Source organism: Dromaius novaehollandiae, chromosome W, assembly GCF_036370855.1.
Source record: "Dromaius novaehollandiae isolate bDroNov1 chromosome W, bDroNov1.hap1, whole genome shotgun sequence".
NCBI lineage: Eukaryota > Metazoa > Chordata > Aves > Casuariiformes > Dromaiidae > Dromaius > Dromaius novaehollandiae.
Genome location: NC_088130.1, coordinates 40,691,815 through 40,719,378, shown reverse-complemented (window position 1 = coordinate 40,719,378; position 27,564 = coordinate 40,691,815). Strand labels below are relative to the sequence as shown.

The 27,564-nt window shown below is 37.7% G+C and overlaps 1 protein-coding gene across 6 annotated transcripts in view; it reads left to right on the top strand.

Annotated features, from left to right (window-relative positions):
- LOC135324407 (DNA repair protein XRCC4-like) overlaps nt 1-27,564 on the top strand; it is a 191,396-nt gene that overhangs the window by 146,183 nt on the left and 17,649 nt on the right. For 4 of the 6 annotated variants that reach the window (XM_064500616.1, XM_064500613.1, XM_064500612.1 and 1 more), the window contains one exon: nt 20,458-20,681. The exons of the other annotated variants lie outside the window; for them this stretch is intronic. In XM_064500616.1, coding sequence (XP_064356686.1) covers nt 20,458-20,671 — 214 coding nt within the window. In that variant the 3' untranslated portion in view covers nt 20,672-20,681. Of the gene's footprint in view, nt 1-20,457; nt 20,682-27,564 lie in introns of those variants that run through there. 6 annotated transcript variants of the gene reach the window in all.

The following is a 27,564-nucleotide window of genomic DNA, read 5'->3' as shown; positions in this document are numbered from 1 at the left end:
TTAATATTTCTGTGGCTTAACCTACAAGATTGCAGCATTAGCCAAGATTAAGTGATGTTATAGGACAGGCTTTGTATTACTGCTCAGTCTGTATACAGCACAGCTGGAGAAATAATGCAAAAAGTATTAAAAATTATTATGGAAAACATGAAGAGGTCTTATGAGAACTGCAGGCTTATTAAGCACAAGAAACTGTACCATATGTGAGGTTTGCAGAGACTGTTTTCTGGGGAAAACAGCCCTTGGAGAAACTAATTCCTGCAGTTTATCAAAGGCACAAAGCAAGACAAACTAAAAGAAAAGTAAATAGACTGACAGAGCTGCCTTTGTCAGGGCAGGTTTGAGGCTCAGGGACCTTGCAGTGTTGTTGCTTCCTGTTGTAGCTACCACAAATGTTCCTCACTCTGTCTCTGCTAGTTGAATCCTTTTAGTGCACTTGATTACTCTTCTTTCATCTCTTCAGTTGGGATAAAAGTGGAGGGTCGGGGGGAGAGCCATAAAATAACAGAGCTTGAATCGAAGATGTTGCTGTTCTGCTGCAACCTTTCTCATAAGTTGCCTGTCTTTCTCTGTATAGGACTTGATTCACTGAGGTGCCTGAATTCTGGTCAGGTCCAGTAAAGCATGAACTTAGCCACTTAAGATGCTCTTTTTAATGGTATTTGGATTCCTATGGTTGCAAATAGAAATTTCCTGGGATTCTTGTATATGTCTTGGCACTCAAACTCCCAATGGAATGATTTAGGTGCTCAGTCAGCACCTAAAAGGGAAATAAACACACAAAATCTGCAGAACAGTACACATTTTGGAAAAAAAAAAAAAATGGTACAGAATATGACTGTAGGCTTTCTTCATTCCTGTAGACCATATCTTGGACAGAAAAAACTATAAAGTCATATGTGCTCTGAGAAATATGCTGGCTGTTGTTTTCAGCCAGTACACCTGCATTCTTTAATGGTATCTGTTGTTAGAAATTGGATGTTTTCAAGGTAGACAAAGCCTTAAAAAGGCAAAATAGAGCAAATTTAGAGGAAAAAATCAGCATACATTATATACTGCTTGCAGTTCTGTTCTTCTGGAACATGTTTGTTCTCCCCAGCTGGAGAGCTAAATTTTTTCTTCTAAAAGCATTTTGCACTTTTAAGAATTCTTTTATGCCATAAAAACCTTGAAAAGCTGTTTGGTCCTGTTCTGCCTTCAGGAAAATTAGGAACTCTATTGCTCTGAATAGAAAGAGGACTTGATACTTTGATACCTTCAGGCTTTTGGAGGGCACACTTTAGGCAGGGGATTTTCTAAGAAGGGAAGGAGCAAAGGATAAAAGAACATGCATTTCCATCTTTTCTTCTGCCAGCTCTTAGAGTTGAAGACAGAGATCTAATATCTTAAGGTCTAAATATATTTAAGGCAGGAGGAAAACCATTTTTAACTTTCTTAGTCAGGTACTAGCTGTAAGAGGGCCACTAGAAATTTAGTTCATGCCAAACTGTTCTGCCCTCCTAGTAGGAAATGCAAGTACCCAAACCCCCTTCATGTCAGTAATCTATGCTTTCTATGTGGGATGAGAAAGCTTGGGTTGTTTTTTCTAGCTGAACTTTTGATCAATTGGCTTGAATATTAGAGTTAACTGTATGTCAGATTTCCAAATACAGTAGATGTACTAAAGCAACAAACTCCAGCTTTGGAGGAAGGACCTACCAAGTAATAACAGCCAGAAAACTTCCGTGAGCTGTGTGGTGCTCTGTAATTCTCTTCCTGTTTACTAACCATATAAGCTGACTTTGGGAACTGTCTGCTATTCTTTTTTTCTCTAAAGTGCAGTAGCGAGCTATAAAACCAATCAAATGAAAGCCCTTAAGGTCTAGTGGGCCATAACCGAAACAAAAGGTACAGTTTTCTTTTAGCACAACCAACACAACATTTCTTTGATTAGACAGCTGAAAGTCAAAGTAAATAAAGGAAGAAGATCATGACTTGCTCTTACTTTGGGACCAATTAATAGTTCCTTTGATAACACCCTAATTCCTTTTTTTCCGGCTTGTCCTTCCTTTCCTTTTGCTGGTTAAGCACTCTCAGTAGAGCTTTGTCTAATATTGTGGGCAGAATTTTTTTTTTTCTTTCCAGGTAATTAGATTTTTGTTTGTTATGGAGACAGAGGCTACCTTTAAATAAATGAATAAATAGATAAGCTTCTCTCACAATCCTTTTTTCTTTCCACTATAACTAATGTGGTTGGATTAAAACATTTTGTGCCTTCTGGATGGAAAATTAAGCCATTTTGTTTTGTTCTATTACTTTTTTTTTTTTTTTTTTGGTTCACTTAAAATTTGAGTGTTAGAAGGTTTCTGAGTACCTTACTGGATTAAAAAAAAAAAAAATGTGTGCTGGAGTGGGGAGTTATAGCTGCATGTATTTCTGAAAGCACAAAACATTCTGGAAAATATATTATTTTGTTTATTTCCTAATGGATCCATTTTTTTCTTAAAAACATGTTCTCTATGCCATACACCAAAAAGAATGTAATTGTAACAGGTGCCATAAAATTAGATATAGTGTTATTCCACTTATTTCATTACAGATGTTGATATTACTTTAGCAATAAAAGTGATAATTAGCAGTGATACATAATTAAATTTATAAGTTTCACCTACGGCTATATATTTGTTTACAGTCTTCTCTTACTGTCACATTCAGATACACTTTCCAGGCTTTTTTGTCCCTGAAACTGTTTGTGGGAAGCTTTCTTCAGTGTTTCAAATAGCTGTAACACTGGCAAGTTGACGTCTTTGTGCTGAGCAAAAAATTTTAATTTCATACATCCTTGCAATTTAGGTTTACTTTCCTGATTTAATCCTAGGGTAAGGACTAATTTCCTTTCATGGTGATTGTGTAGTATTCAAACCTTACAATTTACTTCGTTGTTTTCCTGACATTTTTTTTAGAAAGATATTTCTATATCTGTAATTTGATATTGGATATGTTATTATCTATAATCTATAAATTCTTTGTTTTGTATGTGCCCTGGAGCACGGGGTGGAGCAGGCTCCAAAACCGTGGAGCAGACTAAATACTTTTCAGTTTGGGTATGTGTTTTAATAACGTTGGAAATGATAGCTCAATACAGCTTGTTGATCGGCATGAAGGAACTGTAAGGAAACAAAGTTTTTCTAGCAAATATTCTTGCGGGAATTATTGAGAGCAGAGAATCCCTCAGGCTGGAACAGGGCATTCTGTAATGGTGCTCCATTTCTTTGTCTTATTCTTGATAGCGTCAGCTGCTAACAGCAGGGACCACTTAGGGGATTTAAAAGCATAAGATTAACTTAAAAAAAAATAAAAAGTGTTATTAAATGTGTGAATTTCCGACCATTTTCTTAAATGCCTTTGAGCTTCTTTCATTTGGGTTATGCTCCACGGGTGGAAAACAGTCTACCCCCCCCCTTTCTGGGACGTTTACCATACTTGGAAATATTAAGTCACAGAAGCAATTTTATTTTTAAAATTAATAAAGATCTAAGCTGGAATAACAAGGCTTTGTGCCCTTTACCTGACATGTTCCACTGAAATCACTCTAAGGCTCCAGCTGATGATTCCTGGTTAAAAATAAAATGCCCATTAAGTTATGGGGGTTATGGGTCTGGCTTATCCAGACAGACTGAAATCTGATCCACCTTTGGGATCAAAGGCTATGAATAGGTTTGGATGTGCTTCCTGTCCACTTTTCTTGGGTATGTGTAGCCAACTAATCTTTCGAAAAGCTCTCTGTTATGAGTGAGAAACCACATGGTTGCTCCTTCTTTGCTTTTCTTGTCCTTGTTCTGTATCTCTGGTTTTGTGTGTTTATCGCAAATGGTTTTTAATGTTCCACAAATTTATTACCATTAGATGACTAATATTACAGCACTGCTGGGACCAGATCACCCACCTTGAGGGTGAGGAGGAGGGTGGCTCTCGGCTCCCCCTGTGCTGGCATGACGGCGCTTTGAGTCACAGGCTGACTCATCTCTCCCCCTCTCAGAAGCCCCGGACCTACAGCGCAGGAGATACAGAATTCCTCGTTCATTTCATTCGTTGCTCTTAATTAATTATCAGACATAAAATTAGTAGTACTGTAAAAGTGATAATTCTAAACAGACTTGTTTCTCCCCTCAGTCTCTGCAGAAGGCCCTTCTGCTGTCACCTTTACCTTATGTCAGCACTTAAAAGCAGCACTGAATCTTTCTGTTGGGAGAAGTTAGATGCGGTGACTCCCAGTCTGCCTACTGCTTTAACTATGAGAGAACACAAGCCTTTGCTGATAGCCATTATCAGCTTTTCAAAGCCTTTCTGAGGAGCTTGCTGATTTTGTGTGTGTGTGTGTGTGTGTTGGTTTTGCTGTTTCCTGGATTAAGTCTTAGCCAGCAGCTTTTAACCAAAGTTCTGTCTCCCAAATGCTGTATTTTGTCAGCATATTGCAGTGACATTGATTTTGTTTGGTTGGTGTTTTTAATATTTCTTCTGTGGAACAAGGCGCAATTCTTGTCTCCATTCCTGACAGGTAACATCTGGTACCTTAGGGAATGAAATGGTTCTCTTACTCAATTGGAAGGAACATTTTTTTTAACCACTGCCACAAAAACTGGGTCTTTAGAAGGACTGAATGCTTGAATCCGTAAGGATTGAAAGGGAAATGTTGTTGCTGAAGGCACATATTTGAATACTTGATGATATTAGGTTACTTAGATGTTACAAATAACATTTGTTTCACTATCCCAGGGTATTATGCAAACAGTGATTAGATTTTCATTTTGGTGAAGAAAATAATTGTGTTACTTAAAAAAAAAAAAAAAAAAAAAAAAAGTTGGTGTTTATGAAATAGATTACCTGCAATGGAGTTACATGGAAGGGGAGGTAGAATTGTCTAACGCGAGTGCATCTAAACCCTTGAACTCTTGGTAGAGCTGAGAGTGAGCACACTTTCATTTCTGTTTTCAGCAGAAATGTTAAATAGATTTTCAGAATCTCCCTAGGTGAAGCACTGTACCCTGTCCAGCCAGCTCCCCCGCGGCTGCCTGGTTTTCAGCTTTAGTTTGCAAAGGTTAGTGTCAAAAAATTAATTAGTTAGATGTTTTTAAAATCAAAGCATTAACAAGTAAACTGGAGAGTTTTGATAAGGAATTGATTGTGTGTGTTAATAAAGACCTAGAGGTACCACTTAAATCTTTTTTCCGAATTTAGACAAGCTTTGACTGTGGTATTGTGTTTGATACTGTTCAGAAAGACAAGCGTTGTAAAGATAAGGACTATTTTTGTGTTAGTTCATCTGGCTGAGAATTTTATGATACAAGCATAGTACCCTGAGAAACAACATATCTTAGCAGACATGCACTGACAGGCCATATGTTTACCCTCAGGTATTCTTATTCTTTACGGTGTTATCAGTAAAGGCTCCATAAAATTCCCCTTGAGGTTATAAGTATTTTTCCCTTAAATCCTAGGTGGGTCATTGCTCAGAGCCACGTCCCATATTCAAAACTTAAGAAGAACATGCCTTCCTATTCCATAAAAAGGGTAAAATATTTCCTGGATTGTTTTTTGCTTTCTTTTTGTGTCGGGATAAGATGACTGCAAAGTCAGAGCAAGTGAAATCTTTGTGGCTAAAGCCTGTACACATTGGATTCGTATTGTCTGAAACTACAGAGTGAGGCTGAGAGAGCAACACACAAGATCTGTATATCAGATGAGAGAGAAAAGAAATCAATTTTTTCTGACCCTTATTATTTTTTATCCCCTGTTTCATATATATCCCCAGATATGCAGAGCTCTATTACCAAGCTTATGTAGAGGGAATGGGATAAGAACAGTCTAATGAAAATGGATAAAATTCACATATTGGAAAATCAGTAGGACTTAATGATACAAATCTAAGAATACAAAAAAGCAATAACACTTCTAATAATCTAGTAGACTTGTTAGCAGATAGGCTTGCTGTACATTCATTGTATAATTAATATTTAATAAGGCTGTCTATAAAATTTGATTACAGTATGCATCCAAACTGCAGCATGTACTTGCATATATAATTAACATAGTTGAACTCTAAATATTTAGCTTTTTTCAACTGCTTTGACAAAAATAAAATGAACTTCAAGAAGAAAGGATGGAAAGTATGGGTTCAAACTACTAGGATTAAAATCCTTCCAACAATTTTTGTGTTGCTTATGGCCATTTCTAAAACTTTGACAGCCTAATAGCACTTTTTTATACCATAAAGCAAGGGTAAGATTTCATCAAATCTCCTTGTGTTCATTTGGCTGCTGTATGAATGATTACCCAAAATATAGAATGACAATGTGTATCTCATCCCAGAGGCTCTTGCTGATCTCTGTTGAAAGTCAGAAGTAACTTATCCTGCAATTTTAAGGCAGCCGTCATCCCAGAAAATGGATGGGCACTGGAGACAGCACACCTGAAGGTGGAGGTCGCAGTTTCTGTCGAGCAGAAATGACACAAGCGGAAACGCAGCTATCGTGGGCCAACGTGGTCTGCCCCCAGCTTGCCCTCTGCTGAGGTTGCGGAGGCGTGTGTCAGGCAGCGGCGGCGATGGGAATGTGCGTGCTTATAGGTGTCTCTACCCCCTTGGTCTGGTGCTGGAGCAACCAGCTGTTTCACAAAGACAACAAGCAGTCTCCAAATAACGTCTTCTGCTCTCATCCAGCTGGGAAGAATTTGAGATTGCAAGTGCAAACCTGATCATCTTTGTGAAAGCGTAGTCCTTGATTAATACTTTTTCTTACGTGTTTCAGAAGGTAAGAAGTCTTTGTATAAAAGACTTTATATTAAAGGCTTCCCATTCTGTTCAGGCTAAGAAGTGACTTTTTATAGTTCTGGCTCTTCCGCTTGCCAGGTATGATATTATGTGCATCAACACTAGGGACTGTATTTTCACCAATATTAGGAACCATATTGGCTGCAGTCTTGGCTGGCTTTTGTCATAGCTGATACAGACTTTTTGTCATAGGTTTTATTAGTTGAAACTTCTGCAAATGTAGTTTACTTTTCACTTTTATAATAATAAATGACATCTTTTCCATGCACAATAGTTTTAAATAGCCTGGTATCATTCTAAGAATGTCTTTTTATGTAGTGTATTGATTAGTAGTAGAACAGTGACTATTTATGCTAGTTTTTATATATTTATTTATTTATTTATACTTCAGATGAAAAGTAGAATGGTGTGTTTTATAAGGAGAAATGAAAGTGTTGCAATACTCGGGTCAGGCTGCATGGATCATTTGACTTTTAGCATTGCCACATTGATAATGCAGGACATTTCAATGAAGAAATAGAAATAGAAAAATCTCTTTGTTTTTTATCTGCTTTCTAATTTGATCTGATACTTTAGCTTGTATAAATCACTGATGTACAGTGAAGTTGAGAAGTACGTTAATTTGTATCAGCTGAATGCTCTGACCCTGAAAGCTTCCAAATGTCCTTGAAAAAGAGCTACTAAGTGAACAAAGAAGCAAGCAGAATTGATGGCACCTTTTACAGTTCCACTGCCACTCACAGCCATGTATAAACAAGCGGAAACATAAGTTCTTCATAATATTATGTATTTGGAACCCAGATAATTTTCTGCTGTTAGGCTCATTGACACAGTAGATATAGCGTATCGTTCTCTCCCTTTTTCTGCTGGACTATTTTATTTCTTTGATCACTGCCCTACAAAGCCTACATGTCTTCTCTCTGTGAATCCCTAGAAAAAAGGATTTGAGTCAATATTTGTGATTTAGCTTGCTTCTTAGTGGTCTATCTTACTCTCAGTGAAGCCACTCCCGTGTGCACACTGAATATAAGGCAGTATGTAAAGCTTGATTGCTAACAAAATTTTCTGTTTTTTCATAAGAGCTTGAATACAGTGAGGTAGGAGAAATTATAAGGAATTTAAGTGGAAATAAAATAATTTGGGTTCTCCAAAAGCTTCACTGGCTTGAGGTGATGTCACTTACTGTCTGCCAGGTGCCTTTGAAGCATGATTTTCATCCTGCCAAGACCAAAAAATATTTTTCTCTACATACAAAGACTCACACCCAAGGGCACAAAAATATTATTTCCTACTGAATAGTTAGATCTTTTTCCTCTTTTTTGAGTTTATTTTTGAGTGTTTTGAGTTTACATTTTTTGTGGTAGAAATTTCCAACCGTATTTTCTACAATCATTAAGTTTGTATTTAATAAGGGTGCCTTTGGGACTAAAATGAGTGACAGCTCATGAAGTTCGGAGGCATTGGAGATCTTTATATATGATTTATATGAAAGGACTTGAATTGTTTAGTTTGAAGACTATTTGTAGAATGCTGAGATTGTAAGTTTTTAAACTTTTCTGATATGCTGTATAAAATACTCATATATTTTGTTTCAGAATCATCTTTAGTTCTTAAAATAACTGATAGGATAAAAGGCATATAAACTATAGTGTACTTCCAGAAATATAACTGCGTTCATGGAAGATGCTTTTCTCACTGTTTGAAGTGGGTGATTGTCTCCTTATCTAACTGATGCAGTTTCTTTTTCCTTTTGTGTTTTATTTGCTTGTTTTTCCTACAAGCCATTAAGTAAAGAGAAACTTTGTTCACCTACTTATCCTCTGTAGGATACAGTGAGTCATTTGGTTAAACATGTATTTGATACAATGTGAGTACTTATTTTACTCACTTGTTTGGTGTGGGTGTAACACATGTTTGGAAGTTGCGTAGGTAGTTCTTGCAATCTCAGCAGTACAATGTTGGTTTATCAAATGGAAGAAAGAGTTTGTATGGGAAGCTCTCAGCTGTGTTTTATCACCCACAATACCCACTGTTATATGACGACTACCAATCCAGTCGTTTTCCTCCTTCATCAGTTCTGGCAAACCACTGGGCTAGTTCTTTGTCTTCTTTTAAAATCTTTATTTCTATTCTGCCATTAATTTCTCAAATGATGCAGGGAACAGTGAATGTAATAGAAGATGCATTGCTAATAAAAATCTCTCCAGTGAAAAATCATGGCCAGCTTTTTTAAAACCTTAGCATGTGTAACCAAAGGCCATGGCTTATAAAGTTTGTCTTCCACTGAAACATCGTGAGAAGTGATTTTTATGACAGAATTGACAGCTGAGATCTTCTGAAAATCTGGTTCCTGCACCTAAGGCTCTCAGTGAGAGTTGCGAGGATTTTTATTGTTCTCATGTTATTGTTTTTTAACTTGTTTTGTAGTGTGTGCTAAGCATTTTAAAAAACAAAACAAAACATTTTGTCATCTAGTCATCTGAAATCTATTCTGCAAGGGATCTCAAAGCTGGTTCTTCCTGAGGTCTCAGTCGTGTAATTCTGTGAGAATCCTCCGTTGTTCTCTTTCAGTAAACATGGTGCCTTCAAACGTGTAGTGTTGATTTGAAAGAAGAGTGTAATAAGAGTTTAATAAATTACAGATCTGCACTAAAAAGTGTTTGAAGAGTAGACTTAGTGGGAAAATGATAACAGGCATTTGTATTTTGCACTCGAACATTTACATCTGAGATTTCTGAAGCAGTTTTGAACTAGTTCTCAATTTAATTTATAAAATGTATCCATATTGCAAAGAAAGACTCTACAAAATTAACTTAAAATTGTGAATTAGCTCTCATGTCAGAATGGTTTAGTATTCACTGTACAGTACCCTGTAAATACCCTGTCTACATTCTTTAGTCTAAACTGGTCTCCTGGGATACGCTTTTCTTTTTAACTTTGAGACTTCAATGGGACTACTCAGTGTGGTAAGCGTTACACCTGGGAGTAAACATTTGCCAGACTGGGTCTTGAACTAAGATGAGAACAGACAGGACTAGATTACAATACAGGAAAAAGAAGGATGAGGAGGAGTATAATGTCCTTCTCAAAGTGCATTTTATCAATTTAGCTCAGTTTGCATTTATAAACATAAAATAGTAATATAAGGTATGATTTTCCTTTATGTATAGAAAAGGATGTTTTGGAGTTTGGAGGTTCTTTAATTAATGTAATGAAGAAAACCATGCTTTTTTTGAAATTTTAATCCGGTGTTTTACAGCCCATCCTACTCTGAGTCACACCTCAGAAAGATACCATCTTCGCTGAACGTGCATTTCACAACTGTTCACGTTCTTGGAATAGGAAGTCTGGCACCTGTTACTTTGATATTACGTTCACAATAACTGTAAACAAATTGGGAAATATCTTCTTACTGATCTTCCTACTCTTCAGATAACAAAATGTAAGAAAATGTATATTTCCTCAATGCTAGAAAGAAACTTATACTTTTGTATACTTGTAATGCAACAGCAGATGAAGTTGTGCAATATTTTTGCAATAAATTTGTGAGGGAAGACAGTGTGGCGGGCAGAATAGGAACTTGTGTAGCCACCAAGTATACATCTTCCTCTTTGGTGAAATCTTTCTGTGCTGACCAGAAAAATTTTGCAACTAAATCCGTATTCACACCAGAACTAAACAAATGAGAACAAATTTAGGCAGATCGAAAGGGGAAAGAAAAAATAAAGTTTCAGTGAAGTCTGCAGGAGACAGACAGATGAATTAATCTCACAAGCGCTTGTGTGTACAGTTCAAAGAACTTGGACTCCAGACTTCATTGTGAGATGGAGAAGTGCTAGGTAAATCTTGATGCCGGTAGTGAAGAACTTAATGTCCAAGGACAAAAATGGTGAGAGCACAATGTTGCTGCCAAGTAAAAGAAGAATATTGTACCACTGTACTAATATAAAAAGATTTTACTGCCTCTTTGGAAAAAGTCTTAACTTTCTGTTTTTTTTAAATCGGACTTCATGTAAATCCATTCTCAGTTTGTAAATCAACAAAAAACTGATGGCAGTGCTGCAGAGAGTTTCATCAGTGTGGGATGCACAGCTGAACTAGTGCAATTACAGGCCTGAGGCAAACGGCGTGTGTGTAACAAATGAAGAATCCACCTCAAAGTAGGTGCTCATCAGCCTTTCTGTATTCAGTGAAATTTCCTTTTACAATCAGACATCTTAATGTAACTGTACATAAGTATGAAAAACTCAACTCATTATTGTATTCTAATAAACTGTAGCTTCATAAAAAGGCTATAAATTCAAACCACTCATCTTTCAGATTCATAGCACTTCATTTTGTTTCACGTATTGCCAAGGGAAAAGGTGAACCAGACTATTTTCAGTCTGTTTGCTTAGGATGGTTGCGTAGCATATTGTTGATATTTTTTGTAGTTATTGTAGCTTAACTAGAAAAAATTGTTGAAGAGAAGTTTATAGGTTGTTTCATGCACTTAAAGCCATATTGTTTTCAAAATTTGAAATTACTGTCAAGTCCAAAGGCAAGTAAATTATTTATGCACAAGAATTTACTTCACTAATACAATCTAGTTTTAGCAAAGATAGAAACATATTTTTCATCAAATGAGAACATTAAAATAACAGTTTCAAAATTCTCATCAGTTGCCAGACATGATTAATCTGTAATATCTGTTATTGCCAACTGGCTGTAGAGTGATGAGTAGAAATTTGAAGTCTCTTTTGGATAATGATGTATAAGTTGCACAGTAGAATAGGTCTGGTTGCATGCAGGTTACTACATATGAATACCTCAGTGCTTTTTGCAGTTATATCTGCAAAAGTTATGTTCATGTTACTTTGTTGTTGTTTGCAGGGTTAGTATGCATAAATGTTATTATATCTAATCAGAGCTTTAAAGAGTTATATTCCCTGCTACTATTGTATGTACCTTTATGATCAGTGTAGAACAGAGAAAATAATGTGCTGTACCATGTAGCCAATCATTATTAAACTTGTTTTCTCCCCTTGCACACTCCCCCATATGTACGGTTTATTGAAGAAAATGGTGGAAGAATGCAAATATAAGTTAAATTGATAACGACTTGATTCAGGATGAAATCAGGATGTTAGTTCTTCCTATTCACATGAAAATTTGACTCCAGCATGCAAGTCATAACATTAATGAAATAAAAAACTGTGACTAATAGCATCACTCTAACTTACTTGTCCCCACTCTCTGATTTTATACTCTGTCAAGCAAAAGAGCCGGTTGTAATGGTCTTATTCTGCAATGTCTGTTTTTCTGTGGCACCTAACACAGTGTCAGAGACATTACTTTTGTATTTGATTGTAGTTCAAGCCTGAGTCAATCATGTGCCTACATCAAAACCTCTGCTATTTCCTGTTGCTTCATTAACAGGCAAAATAATGGGATCTCTTCTGCCTTCTGACTGCAATAGCCTCTCATTTTGACATAATTTAAAGAACATATTGATGAAATCACATCTAGTAAAAAACACTTGCAGTTAAAAAAAGAAAAAACACACCCCATTTTGTTAAGTAAAAATGTTTTGAAAAATTTCATTGGTGTTTTTTGTTTTTTTCTTTTTTGTTCCTAGAGATACCTTCATAGTAATATCTTTGCTCCGTGTAATCTGATTGTATGGCCAAGAATTCTTGAGGAAAGAACTTTATACCAGCTGGACTTTTCAGATAATCAGTGGATAAGGTTGTCTTGCAGTCTTGTCATCAGTATTTGTTATTTGACATGAACTTGAAAACAAACAATTCCTTAGCAGTGGATATCGAATCTTGATTGGTAGCTTTTCATTTACCCTGGACGCTGTTTGTACTGCTGTACTTGATTTGAAAGCATCTAATGAGCTAGTGCGTATGAAAGAAAACTAGCATACTTGCACATCTCCCACATTGAAGTGGTACTTCAGTATCACTGAAGTGATATAATGGAGAGAGAAATGAGATAGGTTAGAAGCACAGCCCATCAGTAGAAATGCTTTCTTATAACATGTAGGGACTTCACTTGCAAAGATGACAACATAAAATATTTGAATTGTTAAATGGGAACTACTTGGGAAGAGATCAATATGTGAGCAGTGTTCCCACTACAACTGCAAGGAAAATTCTTCTTATTAATAATTAAAAAAAAATGATTTATGCGATGACACTGGTTTCAAACCATAGCTCTCAGGCAACCCTGTAGGAATAAAATGCTGCAGTGTTTGTTTTGATGAGAAAGTCCAGTATTGATTCAGGCTGATAAAATATTTTTCTTTATCTTTAGAGTGGTCTTACTGCTATGCTATGGATGAAGATGATAAGAATAAATGAAGATGTTATGAATAAAAATTTTTCAGTTTTAACATGTCAAGAGTCCCTATATATATATTTATATAAATATCTATTCTGTCTCAATCTCATTTGGTATTTGACAATGCATATGAACAGAGAACTGTACACAGAAATAGAGAAGTATGATTCTGTCTGTTTTTCTGAGACTCAGGCTACTGAATTGGTATCATTGTATCCATGTCTCTTGAGAATACAGCACTGCACAAACTTCTTGGAGCGTATTTCTAGTGTGCAGCCTCCTACTGACAGCTGTGGAGAGAAATCTCTTCTGTTCTTCTTTATCCTTTCCTCTTGCTGTGTGCTCTTCCTATCGACTACTACTTCCTTCCACAAGGAAATTCATAACTGGCACAGATGACAAGTCGTCCCATGCCTTGCTCAGGACTTCATCAGAAATGAGACATGTAATTGTAGTCAGTGAGCTGAGAAAGGAGCAGTGACTTTAAAAGAGCTGAAGTCTAGTTCTGAATACCACCAAACATTTTCCTTCATTTCAGAACCTCACAGTCCTCCTACTTCTCTCATTTCCATCATACGCTTCATGTTTCATGTCCAGATCATACTCTTTCACGCTAGTGCCAAAGTTCATCCTCTAGCTTTAATAGTTTGTTTTTATCTGTGACCTACATTACATGGCCTTCATACCTAAAGAGTCTTCCTCTCAAAAAAGTCTTCAGCAAAAAACTGCATGCCTCTGAGCTTGCCTCATTATTTGATATATTGCTGATATGCTAAAGTGCTTCCAATTTCGAGATCTGGCTGAATTATGCTCTTCTTTGGAACTTTTGTCTGCCAAGGTGGTATCAGGAACACTGCCGTTGCTCAGTAAATAAGATTCTAAGTGGTAGCACACCAAATGATTTCCAGATAATCTGTAAATGCAGCACATTTACAGAGGAAGTTGATTTCAATGGTCATCTGTATTTTTTTTATTTCAGTTTTATAATAGACTTACTGTTTTTCCAGCTTTTAAAAATGCTGCAAAATTCCATACTGTAAGTATTGCACTATGTAAATGATAGTGGGCCTTTGAAATATAAGACATAGATAACTTGAAAAATGCTTTTTTTTAATTTCAGAAACAATTGATGCTAGATAACTTTTTGCTGAAAATTAAATGTAATGGTCTCTGTGAAAACAAAAGAATGCAACATTTGTATACTCACAGTATAAAAAGCTGAGGGCTATTTTGCTGCTGAAATTAAATGGGATGATTCTTCTTATACCGGGACTAATCTTTCTTGCTAAATTTCTACTGATGAAGCTTCTTTAATCTCAGACCAGTTTTATGTAAAATACATATTCTGTGTTCATGTTTGTGCCATTATGTGCTATTTAAAATATTTATTTGGGATATTTTACAATAAAATTGAATCGCTGTTTTCTTATTATAAATAGGCTAGGGAAGATAGTGACACAAGGAATTATAATTTCCCACTTTAAAAAGATTAAGTATGCTGTAAAGCAGGTAAGAGGTGCTGACATTAATGTGGTCTGGAGTTGTGATTACATGAATTATTGCATTTTGGATTTGAAAAATGAACGAATTAGCAAAAAAAAACCCAAAAAAGATACTAACTGTACTGATATTTCAAAACAATATAATCTAATTTACAGAAATTGATGAAAGAATCCTGTTTTGTCTGTGAGAGCAGAGATTAGCAGAAGAGTCACGAATGGTTTTTTTTACGGTATGGTTTCATTATCAGATTGCTAGCTAATATTGGTTTCATCCTACAGATCTTTAACACCATACTTTGTTTCTCTTAGGGAACACTCCTATAACTATTTTTTTTAAAGTGAATGCATAAACTTGCTCATGAATAGATGTTTAAATGTTATATTATATGGTTTAAAACTTTTCCTGCAATTAAAGCCTAATCCAAAACACTGAAACACGTTATCAATTCTATACCTAACTAGAGCATTTTTTCAACAGACCTATTCATCTACGTAAAACTAAGCGCATGCTTAAGTGCATTGTTGAGTCAGGGCCAAAGTTGTTATGATGAAGCAAAAACCCACAAAAAATGTTTAACAGATAATATTCATATTTCTTGGGTTAAAATGTTCATTTCAAGAAATGGAAGAGCTCGAATATCAGTTAGCTTCAGGCACAGGTGAAATGGGCAGCTGTGTAGGGCATAGGCTAGTGAAGGCTGAAGATCGCTTGCTTTTTTTCTTGAGGCAGAGGAGATGAGATGGATTATTGCAGCAGCGTTTGCAGCTTGACCAGTCGGTTCCCTGCAGATCCTGCCGAGGCGGGAGGTTGGGCTGGAAGGAGCAGCAGCCGCTGCGGCGGAGGATGGAGCTGCTCGAGGCAGAGGGGTGTTTGGGTTGTGAGGGCCCTGCATGGAGGGTACGTGGCAGCCCTGGGTAACCTGAGGAAGGGGCTGAAAAAGCAAGAGGCTGTACCCACCACCAGTGCCCACTTCCCATCTCACAGAGGGATCTCCGTAATCTCCCCAGAGTCTATACTTCTCTCTTTTTTTAAGAGAAAATTAAAAGCTCTAAAACTTCCATTAATCCCCTCTCCCAGACTTCTGTGCTCAGATACTAAGTTTTGCCTGACCTGCTTGTAAGCTTTGACATGAGGACTCAGTGCTGTTTCATTACTGCATTTGCTGCTGTGAGTTGCATGGGTTAAAATTGCTGCTCTCGTGCCAAACTTCCTTAGATGGTTTGAGAAAATCGGTTGGTGAAAATGGCCAGATCTTTCGATGAGAGAAGCTGTTTGCACTCAGGAAGCAACACAGGCCGCATGAGGTGCTTTTAGATGCAGGAAAGATGGGGTATTGGACAACCAGAATGCACGTTATGTGATGGTCGAGGTTATCTGAAATTCAAGTGTGCTAGCAAATACACTTCCACTGTGTGATGCACCCTAATATATCCAGTTGAATAAAAGTCCGGTGAATTGCTTGTGGCTATCCGTAGCCCATACACAGCGACACCGGTAGAAGGGCGAGCATTGCCAGCCGCATCGGGGTCACGGTGCCTGGCTGTCGGCACAGTGACAACCTGATTTCTCTCTCGCTGCCCTCATCTCACAGGCTATTCTGTTACATGCAGCTGTGTTGGCTTTGGGGCAAATTGCCAGGTATTGGCCTTCTGTGTGTATGTTAAAGTCACCCTATGATATATGACAGAGGAAGCCAGCAGTTAAGGATATGCCTGCTCACAAAATGCAAGTCTTTGGGATGTTCAGGGGCCGAAGATGCTGTGCTCACTGTGCTGGGGGTTTAAGAAGTCCCACTTACATGATAATGCTGCTATCGTTAAAAAGTTTTTTTAAAAAACAATCCTCCTCCTGATAGATTTTTAGCGTAGGCTGTATTGCTCTTGCAGCAGAGCTCAAGGAGTCTGGGAAAGCAGCGTGGGTTGGCCTGCAGCATTGTGTGGGCCCCCCGGGCAGCCACTGGGTGCTTCCCCGCCCAGGGCAACTCCCTGCCCGGGGCTCTCGGCGCCCCACAAGCGCCCGAGGGTGCCTGGGGCCGGCGGCCAGGCATGTTTCCACTGCAAAATACCCAGTGGGGCTCCTGCCTGCAGTGGTATGCAGAGTGCAACGTTGATCGGTGCGCAATACTGGCAGCTTGAACCAGGTATGGTCTTGGACAAACACGATCCTAACACGGACTCAGGAAGAAGGGGGAAATCTAGTGCAAAACCTAAATGCAGTGTTGAAAATTGGGCACTTCACTAGCAAGCTCCTCTTGGCAAGGAGCACTGTCCTTAAGCGAACAGAGTTGCATGCCTCCTTGCCCTTCACGTTACACGATGTCCTCCCTGTCTGGCCCTGGCTTCAGCAACGCATCCGCGCAGGGTACTGGGACTCCCAGAGGAGTCCTCTGGTTTTAAAGTTAAGTAGGTGTTAAAGTGCTTTGTAACATCAGGGAGGGGGGAAGGCCACTGTGTTGTAAACAGGGAAGCTGCTATGGAAACCATGCTGGGGAGCAGAAAAATGGGAGGGAAGGGGGTGGAGAAGAAAAAATAGACACAGTTTTTTTTCCTTATGCTTTCTTTTAGCTCATAACAGTGATTAGCAACTTTACTTTCTTTATTTGTTAAAATAACAGGGAAGGCAAATATAATTGTTTTGAAACTGTCAGAATATTCCTGTGTTATGTTGCATGCCTTATCCATGAGGTAAAGATGCTTATAAGTGTGATTATCTACTGAAAACAGTTGACCTCATGGTCATGTATCCTAAGCTATTTTGCAGATTGTTATAGTTCTCATACAGGGCAATATATGTTGTCTAATGATTTGTTAACTTTTCACTTCTTGGTCCTTGTTTAACTGTAAAACCACAGTCCTGTTAATTACAAAGAATTTGTGTCTGTGTTTTCTTTACTTTGCCTTGTGGGGGGAAAATTAAACGTTAGGGAGGGGGATTTGGTTTTTCTTTTCTTTTTTCTTTCATATAAAATGTTAGTGGCCTGTGGCAATTTCCAAAGTATTTCAATATGTTCTCTGATGTTTAAATTGAACTTTACATCATTTGTTATAGTGACACCTGCTGCCCTTGTAATAGTTAAGTGTATGTTAGTACATAGAACCCACTTTTCAAAAATTTATAACTTCACTGTAAAAATTTTATTCTGTGCTGAAACTTGGCATACAGGCTTTTTGACTAGGAGCAAATTATTCTTTAAAAAATGTGGTGGGGAGAAGTTGATCATTTATAAGAGCTTACCGTGCAATAAAAACAAACTGATTTTACTGCCATATATTTCTGTTTATGCTTCTGTAACTTGGAATATGAGCAGAATGAAAAAGTGGGTTTGTTCACTTCTTATATCTTTAGATTCAAGCTGCTGCTTAGGTCACTGATGTAAATGGATCTGATTTTCTTTTCCTAATTCTTCAGAACATTTCTGTCTGTTGCAAAACCCCACCAGACAATTTGATTAAATATTGTACAGCCATTTTCAAGGAAGGAGCTTAGCTGGGTTTGCAGCCAGAGAACAGACATTTCTAAGGGGAATCTTGTAAATTCTTTTAAATCTGTCCACATTTTGAGGTCTTTTCAAGCTGCTGCTTATGGAAATAGCAACAGGTGCTTTTCTTCCTGTGAGGGTTGGTTTGGTTGTAACTTTTTCCTGCAGTGCAGAAAGCAGGAGCTAAATGTTATGTGGGAAGGTAACCTGGTCATGCAGCTAACCTGCTCATGGCCACTCCTGCAGTCTCCGCTTAAGCTAACTGAGAGCTATTTGCAGGTAGATCCTTTTCAGGAACAAAACATTTGCTCTCAAATTTACTCTGCAGATTACCAGGTTTCTGTCTCCATTTCAAGCTCCTTTTCTCACGGAAGCTGAAGCTCAGCAAAACGTTCCCTTTCTAGCGTGATCTGGATAGGGCACGTCAAGCGAGATGGTTGTCTTCACAATCTGTTTATTCTCTCTTCATTTGCAGTGAAAAAAGTCTATTCTTGTAATCCTTCCAGAGATCGCACCATGGCTGACGTCTGTTGAAGCAGTTAGTTGTTACTATTGTTATAATGCTCTTTTACATGTGCAGCAAGCTAAGCTAATTCTGTATTGAAAAGGTACGGTAATTATAAATGCTTGGTGGGGTTTGTCATTTTTGTATTCTTTGCTTGTGATTTGAAGGGAAAGAAAGAATTAATTTCTCGTTTAGATTATTTCCTGGTTTCATAAAACAAGATCCCTACTGATACCTACATCTGTTTTGTGTACGTGACCACTTTGCTACAATGGCTGAGTTTCTCAGCATGTTTGCTGTGGATGCAGTAATCATCTCAAATGCCTGTTTTATGAAATCCTGTGAAAACTAACTGTGGTGACCCTTATTGTCTTTGTAATTATATTTAACTATGGATAATAGTAAAAATAAAAGTCTGATTAAGCGAAGCTACAACAAATGAAGCATACTGTACTCCTGAAAGAAAGCGTTCCCATGTAGTAAAGCATGCACATTGCTTTCACATTTTGTTGATTCCCCTTAAGTTTCCTGTATGTCTGTACAGGTTAACCTGGATTTATAATGATGTTAAGTGAATTGCATGTGCACACTGTAATTATGTGAGCAAGGGAAGGCCTTTGCAATTTTGAGCTGCATTTTATTGTGCTGCTGGGAGACTGGTATTCAACATTATAAATAATAATAGAAATACTGATAGAGATATTGCAAATGCATGTCATCTTGTACTCCGACTTGGTTTTAGGACAGGAAAGGTGCTTTGGTCAAGAAGTGAACCAGGTTGACAAACACCTGCTGTTTAAACTGCCTGAGCTGGCTGGGCTTTGGCTGGAGCCCTGGGGCCGTTGTTGTGCTTACATGTTTGCGACTGTACGTGAGGCTGATATTTAGGGGGCAAAGATTCTCTTGAATTTGCTTCTTGCCCATGAACGTCAGTGATATGTTATTAATATACAACTTCATCTTCGTGGTAATTCAGTGACTGGCAACAGCACTGGCTTTGGTGACTGTTTATCCAGAGTCTAGACATTTTATATGAGATTAGGGCCCCCTTCTGTGTTTTATAAGGTAGGCAAAAACACCTTTTTTGTTCTTGTGGTAGCGTAAGAGGTGCATTGGCAGTATGCTGTTCTGCCTTCACAATCTCCAAAATAAGCAATCTGCCAGCAGTTTATCTGAAACTATAGTTTATAAAATATGACACAAACATATCACGCACTGTCTGTGGAATGGAGTAGTGGCTGTTCCACATGGTGACACATGTATCGTTCAGTAACTCAGCATCACAAGTATAATTCAACAAGTAGAAGCTTTCATACACAAGCATTGGTTGGATAGACTGGCTTTCTTACAGTGTTTAAGAAGATTAAGTGTTGTTTTTTATTCTCTGCTCTGAATTTTGGAGAGGGACTCTAGTCTAGAAGAAAACGCAATATGATAAAATGTCTCATAGCAAGATACATATAAAATAGGTTTTTGTTGGAAAAACTAGATAAAGTGAAGATATGCAATCCACCTCCTTTTGAAGTGAGCTTGCAGAAAATTTGCCGCAGTGCTTTCTAAGTTAAAAATAAGATCAAAAGCTGGTAGACTTGAGAAAACTTAGCTGAATGGTGGGCCCATCCAGAAGCGCGCTGACTATGCAGATCCCAACCGAATAAAATATGTAAACGCAAATTTAACCTTCAAATCTGTGAACAATTCCATTGACTTCCATGGTGAGCGAGTTACTGGATCAGCACCAAGCATGCAGCATTTTGTAAGAACAAGCCTTGTCAGTCCATTTGCTGCCTGCTTTAATGAATTATCTGGGTGAGTGTCCTTCCTTTGTCTCCCCAGCGCTTCTAGACCCCTTGGGCATAAGTTTTGTACTGTGACACCAACAGCTATGAACAGCCAGTCTCTGAGGGCACCGTATGTCATCAGCTCCCCTGGTGAGAATGGATGCAGCACCCTGTCATCTGCAATAAAGACAGTCTGCAGTCGTCTTTATCACTTTTGGATTAAAGATACTGAAGTGTACTGGTATATTTTGCATTTCTTTGTGGAATAGACCATTTAAAATGTTACGCGTTAAATCCAAATTCATGAAATACTTGGTAGCAGAAGTAGAGATTCTTTTTTTTGTTTTGGCTTTGCCTTTTTTTTTTTTTTTTGATAATTAATATCTCTGCCTAAACTTATCAAATGTCATTTCATTCAACATTTAATAATTCCCTGTGCCAAGCATTGTTAGGCAGTCAGTAATTCAATAAGACAGTGTTTAGACAGTGAAAATCAGTGTAAAATGCATGTGCAAAATTGCAGACTGGGCTAAATTTCTGTTTATATTAAACATAAATAATAGATACAGTTGTTTGGATTATATTTTGCTTATGTAACACATACAATGCATACTCCAGCTTTTGTGTGGAATAGTCTACACAGATATATTTCCTATTAATGTATTCAGTTCATAATGCTTTTTAGGAAATCAAGTGTCCGTGACCAAGGAATCTACATAAAGTGTGTTGATGTGAAGTTTATGTGACAATGGTAATGGAGCATGTTTTCCATTACAGATAAGAATACTTAATATTTATATAGTGCTTTCCATTTAAAAAGCGTTTTAGAAACATTAATTAGTGCAAACCTATCAAGGGAAAAATAATCTGAGACACAGATTCCTATGAGTGAGAGAAACCTTGGAAAGCAGTAATGCCAAAACAGACTTAGAAGTAGTAGCTGACAGCAAATTAAGCATGAATTTAGAATACTAATTTGACAGCAATAAAGACCAATTCAATTTTTTCCTGCATAAGCAGGAAGCATAAGCAGAGGTCTCCTGTCACTTGAGATCCAGAGGCCTCGTTAGCAGAAAGATACTGACTGCTGGAGGGATGGAGAGAACAGCACACACAGTAGAGGTATTTGGAGCCACAGATTTATAAGGAGTGGTTTTAAGTTAAATATGTATAGATTGGTTAAGGGACAACAAAGGAAACATTTGACAATATTTGAAGGGTATCAACACAAAACAGAGAATTTAATGTGAGAAATAGGATTAAAAAAGATGAGTTGAAAAGAAAAAGAGCTTTTGAACAATGTGTTCAGAAAATTGTCAGTTTTATCTGTTGATTTGCAGGATAACATTTCCAGAGAAGAGTGGAGCTGCATCTCTTGGTTCATTTAAAACAGTTCTGCAAAAATACCAGTAATGAGGAATAGTGCTTGTGCAGCAGGAAATAGATTATCTTACCTAAAATGCTAAATCCACAGAGCTTGTTCATCTTCACAATCCTTTGTGAGGAATTACAGGTAAATTAATACCACTTGTCTAATGCTGTATTCTGGGAAACCAATGTAGACAGAGAAATGAATTAACATTTGCCAGCAAGAGAGCCGGTACAAAAGCTAGATTTGTATACAGTGATAGGTGCAGATGCGGAAGTCTCTGGCAAAATTCTGGCAATTTTACTTGCAGGACTTCCTGCCTCCCTGTCATACACTTTGTTTCCTTAGAAGTGGTTTATGTAGATAAGGTATGTTCTCCATTGGTGTTACTTCAGTTTCCCTGCTTGTGCTTCATGGAATCGTAGTTTATTATGCTGAGCTGAACTGAGCTGAACATGTTGATATGTTGAAGTTTCATCAAGGGTAGCAAGATGACCAGTTCAAGTGATCCTAATTTTGCTGAGTGGTGTCCCTGTCTGTCTTAAGGAGTAGTTTCTGCTGAAGTGAATTAATATGACTGAAAAGCTCCTGTTTGGTCTGTGTAGAAAGAACCTTGCAGTATTTTCAGTATGTAGTGGCTTCTGATCAGGAAGCATGCACAGATCTAAAAGCCTACAATCTGGTCCTTTATTCACCTTGGGTTTTTGTATCTCATGTTGCAACATCTTCAAAGTCTTGGCAATAATTCCATGTCAGTTTTGTCTTTTAGCAGATAATAAGCATTATTTTCAATGGCATTGAAATTAATTACTTTTTTCTTCTTCAGTAGCGTTACTAGGTTTTTTTATTGGTGATGTCAGGACATATTTTTTGTATTCTGAGAGCATGAATAGGTGCTTCCCGTATTGTCTGATTCTGCAGTTCTCCAGTAATGTTGACCTATCAGATTGGGTGTAAGCAAAGGGTACAGTTTTCTGAAGCACTGAAAACACTAAAGAACCTAAATCTCATGGTTTAGACACTTAGGAACCAAAGTCCCATTAGCTTTCAGTGAGTCTGAAGGTATAGATAGATGTTTGAGTGCTCCTGTAAGCATAACACACAAACTGGTTTGTGAATATAGTTAAGGCATACAGTAGGAAAGAAGAGCATATTCGACTTCCTGTGCTGCTTCTCCTTCCATCCAGGGCAGGGGTGAGGAGAGCTCTTCAGCTAGTTACAATGTAATAAAGAGAGCAATCCCGGCTGTCTCTTGGCAGCAGCAGCCAAAAGAGTAGTGCTAGGGGATCTTTTCAGAGTTTCAGACATATCATTTCATATCATGTATGCATCTTTTGTAAGTTCAGTACAGCTGACCATATACTACAAAGAGCCTGTTTATATCTTTTCAATGTGAGCATTTTGCACAATTTATTCTTTGGGTTTTTAGCCACACATCCTCACAGGAGTCATCTTCAGGCTCTTGTGGACTGTATTTGCAGCCCTGTGTAATGTTCAGTGCCTTTCCAGAGTTTCTATCCATCACTTTGTTGCACAGCACACTAAGGCGAGTCAGCCAGGGTGTTACTTTTAGGGATGCAGGAGCTGCAAATGCACCAAGGCTCAAGGGGCAGAGAATTGCAGGCTCCAGACCACAGTTTTGTGCAAGGCTGGCCGAAGAGGGGAGCCATATTTTCGCCCTTCTGCCCAGGTCCCTGGGTAAGGATGTTAGGTCACTGGTTAGATGCAGTGGAATAGCCTCCTCATTGCCCCCATGGGATCCTACAGAACTACTGTACTTTGATATGTGCATCTGCTCATTCAATATCAGATTTTCTTTTTCTGATTGTTTTTTATATTCTCAAATCATCAGTTAAATCCTGTGTACTCTGTGACTGAGTACTGTCTGAGACATTCATTCTGTACAGACTGAGACATTCACTGCATGTTTGGGGGAGTTTCACCTCTTTTAATCTTACTGCAGTTTCTTGCTATGAAGAATATTGTTTTCAGCACGACTGAGAGAGCCAAATTAAGACGCAGCCTGGTGGAATGGGCTTACATCCAAAGTCCCTTCTTTATTCTTCATGTGTAAGATTCCAGTGCGCAGAATTACAGAGAAAAACTTCAAACCACTGAGGCCTCAGATAGCTTGGAACAAGTGCTCCAAGAAGGAGAATGCCATCAGTTTTGAGACTTATTTCTTTGAGGGACCCCACTAATAACACTCAAGAATATGCTGTTAGAGAAGAAGAAAAGAGTGCAGAAGTTTTTGTCTGTCCACTTAAGTAAAAAAAAACCCTTGCTGCTGAGACATACTCTGTTCTTGTCTCCTTCAGAATGGATCTTTTTTCACATCCTCCCCCTCGTTATGGGTTAAAGATGTGCCTCGGTGACATGCCTGAAGGTAGAGCCCTGTGACAATTTGCAGGGGGTATTGCTTTGAAATTACAGTTTGATGTTGTCTGAATTTCTCCTGGAGACTTAACTTTTCTGGATTGCAACCAAAGATTCTTTCCTTTCTGAAACCTTTTCTATGAAAGCTGTGGACAATGACAGCAAAAGATTCAGTAAATTCATCCATTTAAATCTCAGTCGTGCCAACACGATTGTAAGCTTGTACTTTGCTCTCAGTGATTTTAACAATGCGCATTCAGATTTCCCATCAGCAGGATCTAGAGTGGAAAAAACAAATGCACTACCGCATATGCATTGTGCTATATGCAAGCCCTGCGCTGATTTATTACCTTCACATTTTACTCTCCAAGTTAAATTAAGTCCTTATCCTCTGACTTCTTTCAGCTTAAGATGTTATTTCTTCTCTAATGCCTGTGGCTAAATGCACAAGAAATTAAATGGTGGGTTTTGCATAAGAGTAAATTCTTTACATTAGTTTGATAATTCCTAACAGATTCTATAGCGGTTTTCATTCACTTAATTCTAAAATCCATTACAAATGCTTTTTGATATTTAAAAGAGATATGCTGTATGACTGATTTCCAAATTGTTCTAGTTTAAGGCTCCAAGGTCAAAAGTTAAATTTACAAAACTTTTTCTAATATTTTAAGAAAATGCTTTGTCTTATTACTTGGCTAATTTTCTTGAAATGTTCAATTGCAGAATGAGGTATTGTTTAAACAGCTCCAGACCATGCAAGTATTGTGTTAATGTGAATGATTTTAGGAGGAGTAAACTGTGTTCCAGTAAAAATACAGCAGTAAAACTTGCAACCTTCAATTCTTCTTTGATCATGTGGATTCTTTGGGATTTGATTCCCAGCATTGCAAATTGGGTCAGTAATTGATAGTTCGTTGTACTTCCATATAATTCATGTTTTTTTGCAAAACCACAGCAGAAGCATGACTGCCTCCTGCCTAGGGTGAAAGGACTGATTAGGCAACAGGAACTTTGGATCACTGAACTGCTTCTTCATGCTGAGCTCTTACAGTCTTGGCAGGGCCCGAAGTCAGGGGAGTTTGCTGTGCTGGCTCAGCTGTTTGTGCATCAACAGTAAGTGACTATAGCATCGAAAACAGTATCAGAGGGCAAGACGGTAGAAAACGAGGTATGTGGACCAAAACCAGAAGGAGGAAGGAGGTTTGTTCACTCATAGGAATCTTTATAGAATCAGTCAATCAATTGTTGCATACTCGGTGCTGAAAAATTAATGCCAGTGCAGGCTGACAGCATTGAATTGCAACTGCATATGGAGAGCCTGGATGGAAAGAAGGTGAAGCTGCTTAGTCCTTGGAACTGTAATAATACAGCATGCATTTTTGAAGGCCTTTCCTGCCTATTGCTGTCTGAGATATTAGTAATCATCCAAGCACTATATGGAGAATGTATATAAGGAAGGGACAACAGAAACAGAGAATTTTCTGTGAATCAGAATTTTTAATTATTCTGTGAAATGCATCTATAAATAATCAAACCATGGGAGTTATATCCAACCTAATATCTTTATGCAAAATTAACACCATCTCGTCCAACTGAGTTAAAAATGTGATCTGTCTTCATTTCAATGTTAATCACCTTAATCAAAAGCCTGCATTTCCGACAATATCATCAGCACAATGAGACACTGTTTAGTAGTCTAAGGAAATAGTTGTCTTTAGAATGAGCTTTTTGTGTGGGAAATCTGCCACAGTCACATTAAAGTATTATTGCATAGACCTGTAAATCAACGAATAGTTTATGGTTCAGATCAAATCTGGTAAATCCCAACCCGGAATTACTCACTATTAGCTATGTTAGTGAATGTCATTTTCTAAAATCAGTTTTGTCATTTTGGATTATTTTCTGTGCACTGTATGTCACTAGTGTTTATCTTGACAGAAACCAAGATACACTCCTCTCTGTTAAAAAATTAACTCTTTGAGCTGGAAAATAGCATGTAAGGATGAATTGGTATGATAAACATAGGCAAAGTTATTTTTACATGTCTTTTGCAGTTCTGTTGGAAATTTTCATTAACTTTTAAGCCATGGCTGAATTGGACAATTGGAAGACTTGCTCCAGTTAAATATTTCATAAATACTACTTTAACATATAAATATATAGAGAAAGGTATGTTTGATCATTTGATTTGACTAGTTTCTCTTAATAAGTTTCCATTAGGGCAGAAGTTCAAGCCCAAACATTAAGTGATTAATGTACCAAAGCTATTAGCATTAAATAAAAGATTGTCTCAGAAAAGGCTCGTTATTCATCTGTCAGTTATTGGTTTAATATTTACCTTTAGACTCTATCTAGTGTATTTGCCCAGAAATATAAGTTCAACTGTATAACAGAAATTGAGAAAGTAGAGAGTAAAGGCTGTCCACACAGCAACAAATAGAACAACTCTTCTGCGCCTTTCTCTGACAAGACTCTTCAAAAACAAATTAAAGTCAGTGCTTACTATCTGTGTTTTCTGTGTCTGGTAAACATATAAAATATATGTGTGTCCTTCATATGTTAGACACTTCCCATTATACAGTGGTGTATCTGGTATGTTTTAATGGGAAAATCAAGGACTTTGTTTTACAAAGAGGAGGACACTTTTAAAAGCTCAGATGCAAAGGAGAGTATCATCTGCATTCAGAGTTTTTGGAATTGCCAAATTAACTGCTGGAAACATACATTTTACTAGAAATGGTTAGTTCCTCATACATTTTTCCGGATAGACTTCGGATACACTGAAATACAGCACCTGGATGGCACAAGACACAAGGTTCAGAGGCTGATGTTGGGTAATGGTAGCCACTTCAGTGCTACACTGAGCAAGATGCACCCACGTGATCAAAAGAAGTCTTGCATGATTTTGCTGTCTGTTCCTGCAGATCATGACCAAGTCTGGCCCAGGTGCAGTATGTTGTAATATTCATAAATATTAAATGCAAGACTAATGCCTAACAGTGTCACATACCGTTCTATTTTGTAAGCCTTTTTAACCTCCCTTCCCAAACATTACAGATCTAAGTTTGAGGGAAATATAACAGCTTTCTGACAGTATATACGGTTTAGTCACTAAAACACAGTCATGTCTAAGAAAGAGCAGAGCACCACTGATGACAGGAACATTGCACAACAGATTTCAAGACAGGCAATGAAGAATGCTAGCCATTTTATATCTGCCACAAATAAGAAAAACGCTGTATGTGGGCGAGTGTAATTAGGTCATTGGTCTATGAACCCAAAGCCCTATTTTCCCAACTTTTCTTGTAATTACTACGGATGGATATTTTATGTGTGTCTCTGATTTGGCTGAAAAATATATTAAAAACATAGCCAGAAAACTCCCAACTGGCTACACGTCTAAATAGCTTCGTACAT